Source organism: Oryzias melastigma, linkage group LG5 (assembly GCF_002922805.2).
Source record: "Oryzias melastigma strain HK-1 linkage group LG5, ASM292280v2, whole genome shotgun sequence".
Lineage (NCBI taxonomy): Eukaryota > Metazoa > Chordata > Actinopteri > Beloniformes > Adrianichthyidae > Oryzias > Oryzias melastigma.
The window spans coordinates 17234919-17248477 of NC_050516.1; the positions used below are offsets into that span (position 1 = coordinate 17234919).

The 13559-nt window shown below is 36.9% G+C and overlaps 3 protein-coding genes across 3 annotated transcripts in view; 1 reads left to right on the top strand and 2 right to left on the bottom strand.

The window, feature by feature from the left end:
- Positions 1-1647, top strand: part of cast (calpastatin) — a gene marked incomplete in the record, with an annotated part of 27843 nt that extends 26196 nt beyond the window's left edge. Inside the window, 2 exon segments of the mRNA XM_024270540.2 lie at positions 379-479; positions 563-1647. Coding sequence (XP_024126308.1) covers positions 379-471 — 93 coding nt within the window.
- On the bottom strand, positions 1187-4421 carry cd8a (CD8a molecule). Its single transcript, XM_024270541.2, has 6 exons — positions 3621-4421; positions 3202-3525; positions 3017-3121; positions 2835-2942; positions 2719-2758; positions 1187-2226 (listed from the first exon to the last, which is right to left on the bottom strand). Exons 1-6 carry the CDS (start codon positions 3667-3669, stop codon positions 2178-2180), a joined length of 675 nt encoding a protein of 224 aa, XP_024126309.1. The 5' UTR covers positions 3670-4421; the 3' UTR covers positions 1187-2177.
- A 4657-nt stretch (positions 4422-9078) lies between these two features.
- Positions 9079-12590, bottom strand: cd8b (cd8 beta). The gene is made up of 7 exons (XM_024270542.2): positions 11982-12590; positions 10930-11274; positions 10352-10435; positions 10096-10182; positions 9790-9823; positions 9628-9675; positions 9079-9555 (listed from the first exon to the last, which is right to left on the bottom strand). The coding sequence occupies exons 1-6, from the start codon at positions 12034-12036 to the stop codon at positions 9657-9659; spliced, it is 624 nt and encodes a 207-aa protein (XP_024126310.1). The 5' UTR covers positions 12037-12590; the 3' UTR covers positions 9079-9555; positions 9628-9656.
- Between the last annotated feature and the right edge of the window lie 969 nt (positions 12591-13559).

The following is a 13559-nucleotide window of genomic DNA, read 5'->3' on the forward strand; positions in this document are numbered from 1 at the left end:
CAGCTCCTCCTGTTACTGAATTTTGTAAGGATTAAATATGTGACAAAAGGGGTGGAGGGACATCCTGCTCCACATGTGTTGCTACATAGCGCCCCCTGCAGACTTCTATAGGAGAACTCGCCACTTTGTGGAGCAGCTAAAAAGTCTGTCCACTTTATTGCAGAGTAAGAACAAGTCAAAGGCTAAAAGCAAGTCAAAGTCTAAAGTAAGCAAAGTGCTCGCTGCATGAAAAGAGTTGAGTTGGTTTGAATCGTCTTTCTTCAACCTGCTTGAATCCGCTTTCATCAGCACAACCTCCACGCTCTGACATGCTCTGCTCTGACACAAACACTGCTTTTTGTGCCTCTTTATTCATTCTCGTAAACTTTTTTATCTCAGACTCAAGCTGAAGCGGAGGCGTCTGCCGCTGACCTGCTTTCGGCTCAGCTCAGCTCAGATGTTGTGGCCACAAAAAAGGAAGGCAAGAGTTAGTTCACCTGGTAAGTGTCACTCTTATTTGTCAGGTATTTATTTTATTGAAGATGAAATCGTCTGATCTCCGGATGCTTCTTGTTCTTCACAGATTGGGGGTGTGGTCTGTCCACTGGGGCACAGAGGGCACATCGCTGAGGGGGGGGGAGCTGCTCCTTGCGTAGTAAATCTATTTTTCTAAACTGTCACGAATGTACTTGGGTTCCCCAACACATTTGCAGGTGTCACCTTGGTTTTTTGTATCACAAAGTTTAGGCATTTTCGATTTCATGTGAAACTTTAGGTCTTTCACAACGACCCGGGCAGAAAAGATGAGTGAAGAGACAAAGAAGTTTAAAATAAATATGGATATATATATTTCTAGAGCTGGAAATCTTGCATCTACATCTCAGATGGCAATCTTAAGTGACACACTAATATCACAACACACCGGTTATGTCAACACGGTGGGGTTGTGGTGTATGGGGGGGCTGTCAGCACGTGGGGGAGCAGTATGGAGTGTGTGCGTGTGTGTTTTGTGTCAGAATGTTTGTGCAATCTTAATGTTGTGCTCAGAGACAAGTGTACAGCGGGGTTTGCATATATTTTGAACAAAGCTATTATTTTTTTTCGTTCTCCTGCTGTCCGAAGAAAAAACATCTGTTCAAGGAAGGGTGTGCTGTGTATGTGAAGCCTTACAGGGAAAAAAAAATAAAAACTCAGCAAGTGCACTTTGTAAAACTATTTTTTTTTTTTTTTTTTTACAGATTTTGCAAATTGCCACTGTTTACAATTTGCAGAACACAAAACTGTAAATGGGCAGGTTTTATCTGTAAAGTCACAACTTCCAAATATTAGGAGACTCTTTAATTGAAACAAACTATTACATGAACTGCCTCAAGATAATTGGCAAATATGATCTTTAAGGTGCAAGGGAAATGTGTGTGTGGGTGTGTGTGTTTGTGTGTGTGTGTGCATTAAAAATCGAGGTAAAAGAAAGAAGTCGTTCTCTAGTCCTGATGCGTGGTTTCCCACCCGGCTTACGGTTGAAGCAACCCACTTCCTTTTGACAAATGTTTAAACAAATGTCTGTTTCTCAAATACAGTTTTGTTCTAAGAACTTTATTGTGACTGATGGGTAAGCAATGGATCGTTCTTATGTGTGCAAAATAAAGGACATCACAACTCACTACAACACAAAAGATCCCGAGTGAATTATCTGTTCATCTCTTTATTTAAAAACAGTTTTTGAAACGGTAAAACAAATATGTACACATGTATCGGTATTTTCATGCTTTTGATTTTGATATTCAGATTCAGATCTTTATTAGTTTATAACTTTTTTTGAAATTAAAATGAAGAATTTTCCAGCTTTAGATGAATATTTAAAGATAGATTAAACTAAAAACTGTTTAAAAAAACAAAATTAGAAAAGATTTAAAACAATGCTATTTACAGTATGATTTTACCTAAAAATTGCGTAATATTTTTTATTTTGTGCACAGATTGAATGATAGATTTCAAAACAAAAGAGCTGATAAAAGCAAATGTCAATTGCAGGTTTTGCAACACAGTGTTATCCGCCATCACAATCAAGGGAAAAAAAATTACTTGCTGGAAAAAAAACAATTTTTTTTGCTACCATGTAAATTATATTTTCAAACATTAAAAACACTTTGTTGTCGCTGTTGCTTAAAATTTTAAAAAGACAGTTTCCTCAGTTTTGATCAGATGCGCGCGTTGGTCATTTGTTTTTCAGGAACAAAAACTCTTGGCCTGCAAAAGAGAAAAAAACAGACCAAAAGAAAAAAAGATATTTATCTTAATTTGAAATTTTAAGACATATAAATCAATTTTCAAACAAACAAGACACATAGAGTGACAACTTTACATTTGAAGGCTTTTATTTGAGCCAGCTTCAAAAGTAATGATTATAGTGGTTTCAAAAGTGTCAACATTATTAAATACATTTGTAAAAGGAAAACTTTATTAAAAAAAATTAGTGTTGAACCATTTGAATGAATGGTTTGCTGGTACAAAAACGTGTTGTGTTAAAGTTCAATACAGAAAAATGTTAGAAATAAAATTATTAATGAAATTAAATTTTATTTAGATTGAAATCATAAAATTGAATGTGATTTAAACATATAAGGTTTAATCTAAATTTATAAAATAAACTTCATTAAACGTATTTGCAGTAATCAGTCATTTTGCAATTTAAAGAATTCTAAATAAAATAGTTTATATTTAAAAAGAAAAATGTCTTACTTTCTCTTGTAATGGTGTGGGCACCTTCGTGTCCTCAACCCTGTGTAGAAAAAAGTTAGTGAAACAGCAAAAGATTGTTTGAATTATTCATGTGTGAAGGACAACGTTGGACGTACGATTGCAGTACAGCGTGATGACGAGGAGGAGCAGAAGAAGAAGGCCACAGCCTCCGGCCAGAGGGCCCAGTATATATGGATCACAAGGGAGGAATGGTTCTGTTTTTTCTGCAAAATAATAATAATAAAAAATCAATCCGTTTTACTCTATTTCTTCCTAAACAAAGGGTGATGGATGATACCTGCAGTCGGTGAGCGCGCGCAGTTGCAGCTGGTGGTTGTGGAGGTGCTAGGTGGTCTGGTGGAGATCACCGCCGGCGCTTTTGTTGCTTGCTGCTTTTTTAATTCTTCAGAAAAACAAACAGAATTTGGTTTATTCGATTCACTGTAACCCCCCAAAAAAACACGTTAAGGACTCCAAAATTACCTCCATTTACGCGCGTAATTTCTCCAAATTGTAACGTGTTTCCTTTGACCAGAGCGGCGCAGACGTATGCGCCACTGTCTCTCTGTGCGCTGAAGGACTTCAGCGTCAGAATAAAGTCGTCAGCGTTCTTTTCGTGTTTGAACATAGCTTTGTATTTAACTTCAAAATTCTTTTCTATGCCAGTGTTGCTGAAGGATGCGATAAATTCCATGTTGGAGACATCCAGCACTCTGAACCAGAAGACCACCGTCCCTTCTTTAATCTGACACCTAAAATCTACACTTGATCCTTCTTGAATTGTTCTTCCAGCACCCGAAGTGACTTCTGCATGGAAACAACAGACGTCACTCCAAGTTTCAAAAACAGACAGGTGGATATAAGCACAAAAACCCAAATACAGAAGTTTTGGTTTGACTTACGCAGATAGAACACGAGAGTCAGCAGGATCTTCATCCATCTCTGGTCCATAGTTTAATCTTCCAGACAACAGCAGCTGCGCAGTCCGTCTCCGTTGTGTTTTTTGGAAGCTGCCAGGAGATCGTTCGTTGTGTTGTGAAACCACGCCCCAGCTGCGAACCCTCTTCTCAAATGGGATCATTGCAGCGGAGCGTTTGCAGAGCCTCCTGCACCGCGCGCGTGGTCTGCGCGTCGTGTTTGAAGTGGAGCCCACCCGAACTGCAGCACTGTCTCTGGTTTCAAAGCACGATTTGATCCTGAAGCTGATGGCACACAAAAGGTGACAGTGCGCACATGCAGCGCGCGCGCTGACATGGATGGGAGACAAGTGCGCGTGGAAAAAGGGGCTGTTGGGCCTTTATAGTTCTCTTCTGAACAAGTTTCCACGAGCTTTGCATTGATGGATGAACTTTAACTTGACCTATGCTGTCATCCACTTCTACAAATCGTATGGTGCAACCATTTTACGCATGGAGACGATTACTTTTCCAATTAAGGGGGCTTTTCGTTTTACTTCTCAGACTCCAAACTTTTTTTAAAAAATATTATTAATGGGGAAAAAATATATCTGAAATCTAAAACTGCACTTTACAAAAATACATTTACAAACATGGAGCTCTGAAATGATAAACTTTGTAATCAGAATGTCTTTTTCCATCTCAATATGTTTTACTTTAGGGGTGTGCTGAAATTGATGGCTAAAACCCCGAAGCTGATGGCTGAAAACGCTGAAGCTGGTAGCTGAAATCACTGAAAGTAATAGTTGAAAACGCTGAAGTAGATACAGTTAAAAAAGAAGCTGAATGCCAAATTAGCCTAAAGAACAAAATTTAAAAAAACTACGACAGCCAAAACAGCTTGTAGCTAAAGAATAGCTAAACTTAAAAATAGCCTGAATTAGCCAAAACCCATGTTGCTGAAATATTAGCTTCATTCCAAAATGGTAGAAAAAAACTTTAAAAAAGCCTAAATTAGCCAAAACAGCTAGCATGTAGCTGAAATATTAGCTAAACTCCAAAATAGAATAAACAAATCTTAGTAAATTCCAAAATAATCCAAAAAAGCTAACAGAATGCCAATTTTTAAAACTTTTAAACTGTAACTTTTAAGCGTAATTATGAATAATAAAAATGCAGGTATATGATTCCAGAATAAATCAATTTAAACCTTAAATATCTTTTAATATTTTGTTCTCCATAAAAATATATTTTGTCAGAATGATACAAGTTAGAAATGAGCACCAGACAACTTCAGGCCATTAATAACAATAAAATAACACAATCTCTAGGGCCGGATCAGGCATCTGGGCCTGGAATTTGACACATGTGCTTTAAATCCAGTTTCTAACAGTCATCACTGTTTTTAGAATGTATCTGGAGTTGTGTTATGGTCTAAAGTAGAAGTCTGCACCAAAACAGCCATTTAATTCAGTTTTCTAAATCCAGCGAGAGCTGCAAAGTTTCACTTAACTGTTTAGAAAAATACAATTTATTTAAGTTTTTGTGGCCATCAAGCCATTAATTTATAACATTTAACTGTGTCACTATTTCAAAACTTCACATACAAGTTCCTTTCAAAATAAAATGCATCCTGCTGCAGTAGATTTGCATGAATTTTGTCACTGAGCAGCAACTACACATATATTTATTCTGAAAATGAACCACTCTGACAATAAATCAAACCTTTTACCATCTACTTGCTTATCTGACATGTTTGCATTTTGAAGGAAAGCTCTTAATGCCTCATGATTTAGTGTAAAGTCAACAGTTTTAAAAAGAAAGTTATTTATCCTTGTATTATAACATCACCTCAGTTTAAAATTCTAAAAATAAATTAAAAAAAAAAACTTAACAAAGAAATCTTTATTTATTCAACTTATTTCTTCAAATCCAAACAACTACAATGATTTCAAGAGCAGCATGTGGGTCTGGAGGTTGCAGATCTCTGAACTAAAACTTAAATAAAGAGATGTTTTGTTGGATCAGAGTACAGCACGGTCAACCGTGAACCTCTAGGTGGCAGAAGTGAGATCTGTAGTTTGAGGACTCAAAATCTGTCCTCCAGTTTAGGTCTTCTCTGCAGGAGCTGACGCTGGTTGAAAATATGTTGAGTTGCTGGGCGCACCTCCACCGTGCCGCCATCCGCCATGGCGTGTTTCCTTCAAAAAGAAGCCGAAAGAGACCTGATGCACAACATCTACTGTGGCATCAAAGAACCCCAAAAGGGACAGTCCAGAAGCACCTCACTATCATTTTCTTAAAAAAGGAAAGGAGAATTGGGAGATTTAGCCACACTTTTACAAACAACTCAAGATTAAACTGGTTTAGAAGATGAACTAGAAAGCAGTTATTTAAAAAAACTCATTAACAGGAAAGCTACGAAAGTTAAAATGTAACTCTGGCTCCAATAGAGAACATATTCTGAACCGGTTTCTGTATTCTTCCACTTTCTGGGAGGAAATGAAACTCTGATTAACTGAGGAGAAAGCTGTTGATGTAACTCAAAGCCCCTCATGCTTCCTGTTCTGTGATGGAAAATAAAGGTACCTCTTTAGTAAGGCCTGCTCTGACATTTCACTCTTCTGGGGGCGATGTATCTGTTCCATCTCAGTGGGAGGAGATGGCGACAAGGCAAAGAAAATAAGACAACAGAGAAATCGACAAATATTGTGCCTCATCAATTGCTCTGGTCAAATTTTCTTTTTATTGCTAAAACGGTCCTTTTAATAGCACCAGTTTGGATTTTCGACAGAGATGAAAGCAGGTTTGGGTCTTGAACGGCTTTCAGTGAGCAGGGGATTCTGTTGACGCTCCATCAGAGGGAAGACCCAGTCAGAGCAGCACTCGCCAGGCCCACTCCACCTTTCCACATCTGTGTTTCAGGGATGAGTCACTCACAAACACACCTGCATGGGCTTCCCTGTCTTACTCACACAGGGGGTCTCCAACCTGAAACTCTCATGAGTGTGTGTGTCAGTGAGGTGGGTGACCAGGGGAAGCCGGTGAGAAACGCAGAAGACACGTCCTGTCACTGGGAAAATAGCAGCAGTTAAAGTGTATTAATATTCTCCTGTTCTTCGCCAAACATTATGGGATACAACTGAACTGAAAGCACCTAGAAGTGTAAGTAGAGAGCCGCCGACAGGAACTCGCCAGCTCACCATGTTTCTGCTGAGACTTCCTGTGAGGATGGTTCAAGAACACTCTTGAAAAACAGAAATATTGCCTTCTAGAAATTTTATTTTAAATTCATTTATATTGATAAAATAATTACATTTGTCACATTGACTGTTAATTTCTCAGTAAATTGCTCATAAATAATTAAAATAATTGTAATTGATGATATCTTCAGCATGTATAATGGATTAGGATTTTCTTTTAATCTCGTGTTTTACTGCATTATTTGATTTTCTATTTGGGGATTAATTAGTTTTTCTCTTAAATTACATTTAAGAATTGAAATCATTTTGATAAATATTTGCTTTACATTTCAGAAACAAACTCCTTATTTTTTTTCTTATATGTGCCTGATGGATCATAAAACTGTGTTGAATCTTATGTTTTATTTTGACTGGAATTTGTAAAACTTTCATCACTTTTTTTTAAATTTTGTTCTTAATTTGCCTATTTTTTAAACTTTCTTCTTTGTTTTATCATGAAGTACTTTGGTACATTGAAAGGAGTTGTAAATAGCTTTATAAATAACATTTCATACATCCATTTATTCAATAAAAGTATTGATTTTAACATTTAAAATGTAACCTCTTTTTTTAATTTATCTTCTTTCTGTCTAATTAAATAGTTTTTCTTTCATAGAAAGAAAAAAAAACATTGAACACCTACAGCTTTCATCAAACAGCTAATCGTTCAACCTCGCTGATCGTCTGTGTATAAATGTCTGAATTTAGCGTTTAGGACTGACATTTTACTGTTTTAGAAAAGCTTCTCTCTGACAGGAAAAGTCCTGGAAGCTGTTTTTAACCGGCACATAACGTCAAATCAACAGAAAGAGTTGGTAGTAAATCCCCTTTTTTAATGTTTCATTTTTTGTAAAGTTGTTTTATCCATCAGGGCTGGATAATATACACTTTTACGTTTGTGCTCCCCAACAATATTTGAGCTCAGCTTTGACTACATAAAAGGTGTAAATACTTTAAAAACACTTAATTGATCTTTTTTAAAGGCAGATGGGATGAACTTATTACTCATTATATTCATGCTTTCTCAAACTCAATTAAATTCACATTTTTAAAAACAAATTTTTAAGCTGAATTATTAAAAGATTCTGTGCTTTATTAAATTCATTGAAAACTGCATCCCATTTAGTTACAACATTTTAAACTCTTGACGCCCAAATTTATATCCAGCTAAAAAAGACTGTTTGTGCTTTTATGCAGATGTGAGATTAAGGGAATTTTGAAAGGAAAGTGTTAAGATATATGTTTTTATGAATAGACATTAAGGGGTTAAAGCTTTTTTTATGCTCCAAGGTCATGCTAACGTGATCATTTTGTCTACATTTCTTTGACTGAACAGCAAAATAACCAGCACTCTGATGTATTTCTGACACTTAAAGTAAAATGACATCATTGCCTTTTGTAAAAACGCATCCCATTTCATTGTGAAAGTGGAATGAAATGCTTTGCATGAATAAAATGAACATAAACACCCTTTGACTGACACCGTCTGGCTTTCATTTATTTATTTTTTTTCTGTTGTTCTCATTTTTCGGCGCTCTCTCTGAGTCTCCCTGTAAGTGCTTGCGGTTGGGTCTGTGGGATCTGTTGTGGTCGTTTTGTTTCAGAGGAGATGAAGAGCTCAAAGCTGAGCGAGGCGATAGCATCTCAGGGAACAGGGCTCCGTCTCTCCTCTGTCACTCCAGCGCACAGGAAGGAGCGGTGCACGCTGCATGAGACCAGGACCACCACTGCTGTCACTCAGCCCTCCTCACACTCACACAGGTGTGCAGCCAAACGTGTGTGTTAGAAACACAGTAAAAAACTCTTATGCCTTTAAAATGACTATATGTTACATATAAATTAGAGAAAATAACTTTACTCACATGAACATGAGGCTCGTTTTGATACTGTGAGGCAAGTTTTTACTTAAAATGTATGCAAAGGAAGAACCCTAACCCCATCATTCACCTACTCAACTTCCGCTGAACGCAATATTGACGATAGAAGCACAACACCCCCATCTATGAGTACAGTAAAACCAAGTCACAGTTTGAAGCAGAGGACTTCTTAGAATTATCTACGCCGGATCCCTTGTGTGATTGGAAACACGCATGGGGCGCCGGGCCTCCTGGGTCGACTTGGATGGTGCGTCTGAATACCATAAACTCACAAAGGGAAGCTGTTTTATGGGACTTATCTCTGCAAAGAAGGAGGAATTTTCAAAAACCTCACTGCTCTTGAAATGATTGAAATAAGGCAACTTTATTAAACAGATTTACAATTACAGAGAAACACACTTTCTCTCTGACATACATGAGTGACAAAACACATTCCTGTAACACAGTGATGGACAAAAATATATATAAATACAAAGAATGGACGAAAATTTAAAAAAGTGAGCATTTCAGCCCATTTTTTCTAAATCTTAAAATTATACTTCAAAGAATTTTATCATCTTTAGATACAAGATTACCAGATTTATAAGCCGGAGTGAAACCTCAAGATCCACAATCTTTTCAATCCTGAAAAGCTTTCCTTAAGTAAAAAAAACACATAGATTTAGATGATCCAAACACTGATCTGCAATCACATTTGAATAAAAAGTAGAGGCAAAATCCTGTTACATGGCTGCTGTGTGAGAAAACATCATATTTAACATGATATTAGCGGATCTTCACGTCGTTCTGGATCCACACAACTCCGCTGAAGAGCATCAGCACCTGAGGCCACAGGAGGTGTTATCAATCTCTGACAGCCTCTTTATTGCTTTATTACACATTTAGGACACTTACGTTCAAATCATTGATAAAGATGAAAGGATTTAGGACATTGGCCTCTTCCTGAAAAACAAAAAAAGTAAGAAAAATTGAAGTAAAACAACCTTAAAGTATCTCAGTTTTGATTAATTACACATATTGATATTTGTTTTTTTTCTGTATTACAGCTACACTTACTTCACAAAGTTGTGGCGACACTTCTTTGGAAGCCCTAAAAAGAGATTGACAAATGTTAGAAAGTTCTCATTTCAAACTGAAACGCTTATTTAAAAAAAAACAAATAATAACTAGAAGCACTTTAAGACTTTGACGGAATAAAATATAGTAAAAATAATAATAATAATAAAATATAATAAAGAATTACAACAACATACTCTGATTGCTTTCAGCAATCAGACAACAAAAGGCAAAACAGGTGTTTCTATGGAATTTTTTAGAGCTTTTTTTCATATTAATTTGCTCATAGGTGAGGACATCACTTACGACTGAAGTAATACAGAGTGCAGAAAATAGTCAGGGCCAAGCCCGCCAGAACTCCAACCAGCGGCCAAAGAACTTGGGAGTCGCAGCCTTTTGAAACAAATAGAAAATATACAGAAAACAAACAATTTGAAATGTGTATTTTTGAGGTATTTTTATGTACTAAATACCTTTTTTTTTAAATCAAACAATTTAATCCCAAATTACTAGAATGTGAGCAGAACCCTCTAAATCAAACGTATGTAGATTTAGGACATACCCTCAAAAGTCTCAATGCAGAGACATGGCAGGGGTCGGACTGGTTTCTTAGTGGTTGTAGTTGGAGGCAATGTCGGGGGGCTCACTGCAAGACAGAAGGAGGTTTATATTTGATTCTTTGCGCAAATAAAAGCCTGTTTTCACCACAATCTTACGTTAAAGGTTTGTTTTTTTGTGGGTTTATGCTCAACAAAACTCCAAGTTTGACCATCAGAAGGTTGGATTTTCTGTCTTTCTGCTTAACCATTCATAAGCTGGATAAAGCGCGTCCAGAAAGACAGCTCGCACCTTTCTGAGTCTCGTTATGTGCTCATCATTAATAGAGTCTAAGTCAAAAGGATAGGTAAATTGCAGAAGATCTGAATTTAATACTTGAATCCCCAGATGACAGCAGTTGTGCCTGCTGTTTAGTTTGTTCTGAAGTTGTGCATTTAAAATGAATTGTGACATCAAAAATCACTGCGTACAATAGTAATCTACTGTCTTTCTTCTCTTGGATTGCCATGACGCAAAGCATTTCAAACAAACAAACTTGATGTTACATGAATACTACTGCTTTTGACTTTTGGTCATACAAACCTCCTGGCAGAAGGAGCGCTCCAGGCCAAAACATTTCATTTTTGACCTTGTTGTCTCCCAGGATACAGGAATAGATCCCAGTATCCTCTGCTGTCACATTGATGATGCGAAGCTCAAAGGAAAGACCCTTCCTGCTGAACTTGAATCGTTTATTTTCTGCAAACGGACCGGTAACGCGATCCGCATTGTTGCATCTGCCCAGGAACTCTACTTTACTGCCGCCAGGAACAGTGCGGAACCAGAGGGCGTAGTCACATTGATCGCAATGACAGTCAACCGCTTCGTTGCTGTTGATAGGGGGGTAGAGAACTTTAAAATCTTTTCTTGGCAGGGCCTCAACTGAACCTGTAGGGAGTAGATAAACAGAGGGTTAATGGGAATCCATGGAGAAATCCAATTTAGTGCACCTTGAAATAAAAAAATAAAGCAAGCTGTGTGTTTTTCAGCATCTTTAACATTTGGTGTTTAAAAAATTCACAATCTAAATTAATCAAATTCAAAGCTGGAGGTGAGACTGGAAATATAAAAGCCGCTCTAACAGGGGAAAGTCTTTAGGACTATCGCTTAAAGTTGGACTTTTGAGAATCTGAAAATTACTAAACTGTTAATTTGGGATTATGCTGAACGAACTGATATGACAGATGAAGCGTAAAGGATAAATGTTACAGGTTAAGGATTAATCAATCTGATGGTTTAAAGGTATGTAAGGTTTGATGAAGGACGTTCTGCTGTGCATTTGTTCTAAATAACTACAAACAGGCTGAATGCATATGTGGCTTTGGTGTCAAACAATATCCCTAACATCGTTACGTAAAACCCTAACATAAGACGGAAATATGTGAACACAAAAAAATGTTTTTCCTTTACTAAAACCTTGAGTGACATATTTAAGTTCCTTTCATAAAATACCAACTTATAACCATTGATTACATAAATTAGCAGGAGACCAGCATCAGTTTGAACCGAGAGCGCCTTCTCAGCCTACAGGCCCCAGACAGAGAACGGCGCTCGCAACATCTGAGGCCTGAAGAGAGAAAAAGTCAGAATCTTACCAAATGTCCAGACTGAGACTGTCACCAGGATCCAAGCGGGGCCCAGCGGGATCATCCTGTCACTGTCAGTTCAGCTGTGTGAGGAGATGTGAGCGTGAGCTTCAAGAAGATGTTGATACTTTCTGTTCCTGCTGACTATCTGTCACAGATGAAGGGAGGAACTGCTCTCTCAGCCTTCAAGGTAACCCCCCCAGCGTTGCACACAGCAGGCTAATCTGATTGGCCCACACTTCAGCCAGAGAGCATGAGATCATGCTTAAACTAATGGGCTCAAAAGTCAAGCCTTGTAGCAGCTCCCTAAAGGTAAAAAATATAGAACTGGACCTCATTTAAATATCAGATCAATAAACTAGAAGCAACTCGTACTATTTCAGAATGTAGATGGTGGAAAGCTTTATAATATCAACACATTCGTTCTGCTTTGCTACAACCAGAAAACTGATTCATTAAAATAAAAAAAGCTGTATGGATTTTTTTGCATCAAGTTTTGCTCCAATCTTCCAAAATCTGTTTGATAATTTTGAAAAATGTGGTCTTATTCAAATCCCAGATATTATTCAGCACAATTTCTCAATATGATTTGAGAAAAAAAAACTTTTTATGTAACACTGAAAGAAAACAAAAATAAATGGGCATTATATACAAATTAACTAGTTTTTACCAATTTTGTGAACCTTAAATCTTACAAACTGAAGCTTCAAAGACTGTTCACGTTCCTGATAAAGGCCAAAGATGAAGCGCAAAAAGTCGTTTTACCGTAAATGAATGGTAACGTGCTACATGCTGATATTCAAACGTGCATATCAAATAAAATAAAAAAAAAACAGCAGTTTGCATTTCTGTGGTGTTTATTCCCAGGTGTGTGACCTCGACCTCAGCAGAGACCTACATGCAGCTTCAGGTCTCACTGCAGAGCACCGAACGGGAATACCAGAGTGCAAATGTGAGCTTTATATTCACTGGAAATATGGCAAAAATGTTCCCAAAATGGTATGATTAATCCAGAAAAATGAACTGTGCAGATAGGTCGGCTTGTGTTTTATATCAGAGCTCAAAAAGTGAGATAAAAGTGCCAAATAAACAGAAAAAAAAGCACCTTAAAACCAGCTAAGAGGATTTTCTTGGAGCAAATGTGTGGATTCTTGCAAATATGGCTCAGTAAATTATAAAAAATGATGTAACTAACAATTATTTAGTACTAATATGGCTTTTTTGTGATCATGACATGTCCATAATTTATTCAGGGAAACCCCGAACATTCTAGAAGACTGAGAGTAAAACCATTCTATAACAAAATTTAAATATTACTGTAAAAAATATAATAAATGTGAGTAGAAACATAAGAATGAAGATAAATGAATGAATTAAGCAACGTGAATAGAGCTGCAAGGTGCTTCTAATTACACCTCATCCATTAGTAAAGAGGAGAAAATTTAAAGCTGTAATTTGATTTATCGGATTTTGTCCAGCGCAGAAGCTTGAGGACATTGATATTTCTGCGTAAACTCCTAACTTTTTAAAATAATTTAGGAAGAAACGTTCAAAATATTCTTCTGAATTATTATGTCTATATTCAAA

Coding starts and splice junctions, on each gene's coding strand:
- cd8a (XM_024270541.2), bottom strand. CDS start 3,669: ATGGACCAGAGATGGATGAAGATCCTGCTGACTCTCGTGTTCTATCTG. Junction 3,526..3,620: donor GACTCTCGTGTTCTATCTGC/GTAAGTCAAACC, acceptor GTTTCCATGCAG/AAGTCACTTCGGGTGCTGGA. Junction 2,759..2,834: donor CATCACGCTGTACTGCAATC/GTACGTCCAACG, acceptor TTTTCTACACAG/GGTTGAGGACACGAAGGTGC.
- cd8b (XM_024270542.2), bottom strand. CDS start 12,036: ATGATCCCGCTGGGCCCCGCTTGGATCCTGGTGACAGTCTCAGTCTGG. Junction 10,183..10,351: donor CTGCATTGAGACTTTTGAGG/GTATGTCCTAAA, acceptor TTGTTTCAAAAG/GCTGCGACTCCCAAGTTCTT. Junction 9,824..10,095: donor CACTCTGTATTACTTCAGTC/GTAAGTGATGTC, acceptor ATCTCTTTTTAG/GGCTTCCAAAGAAGTGTCGC.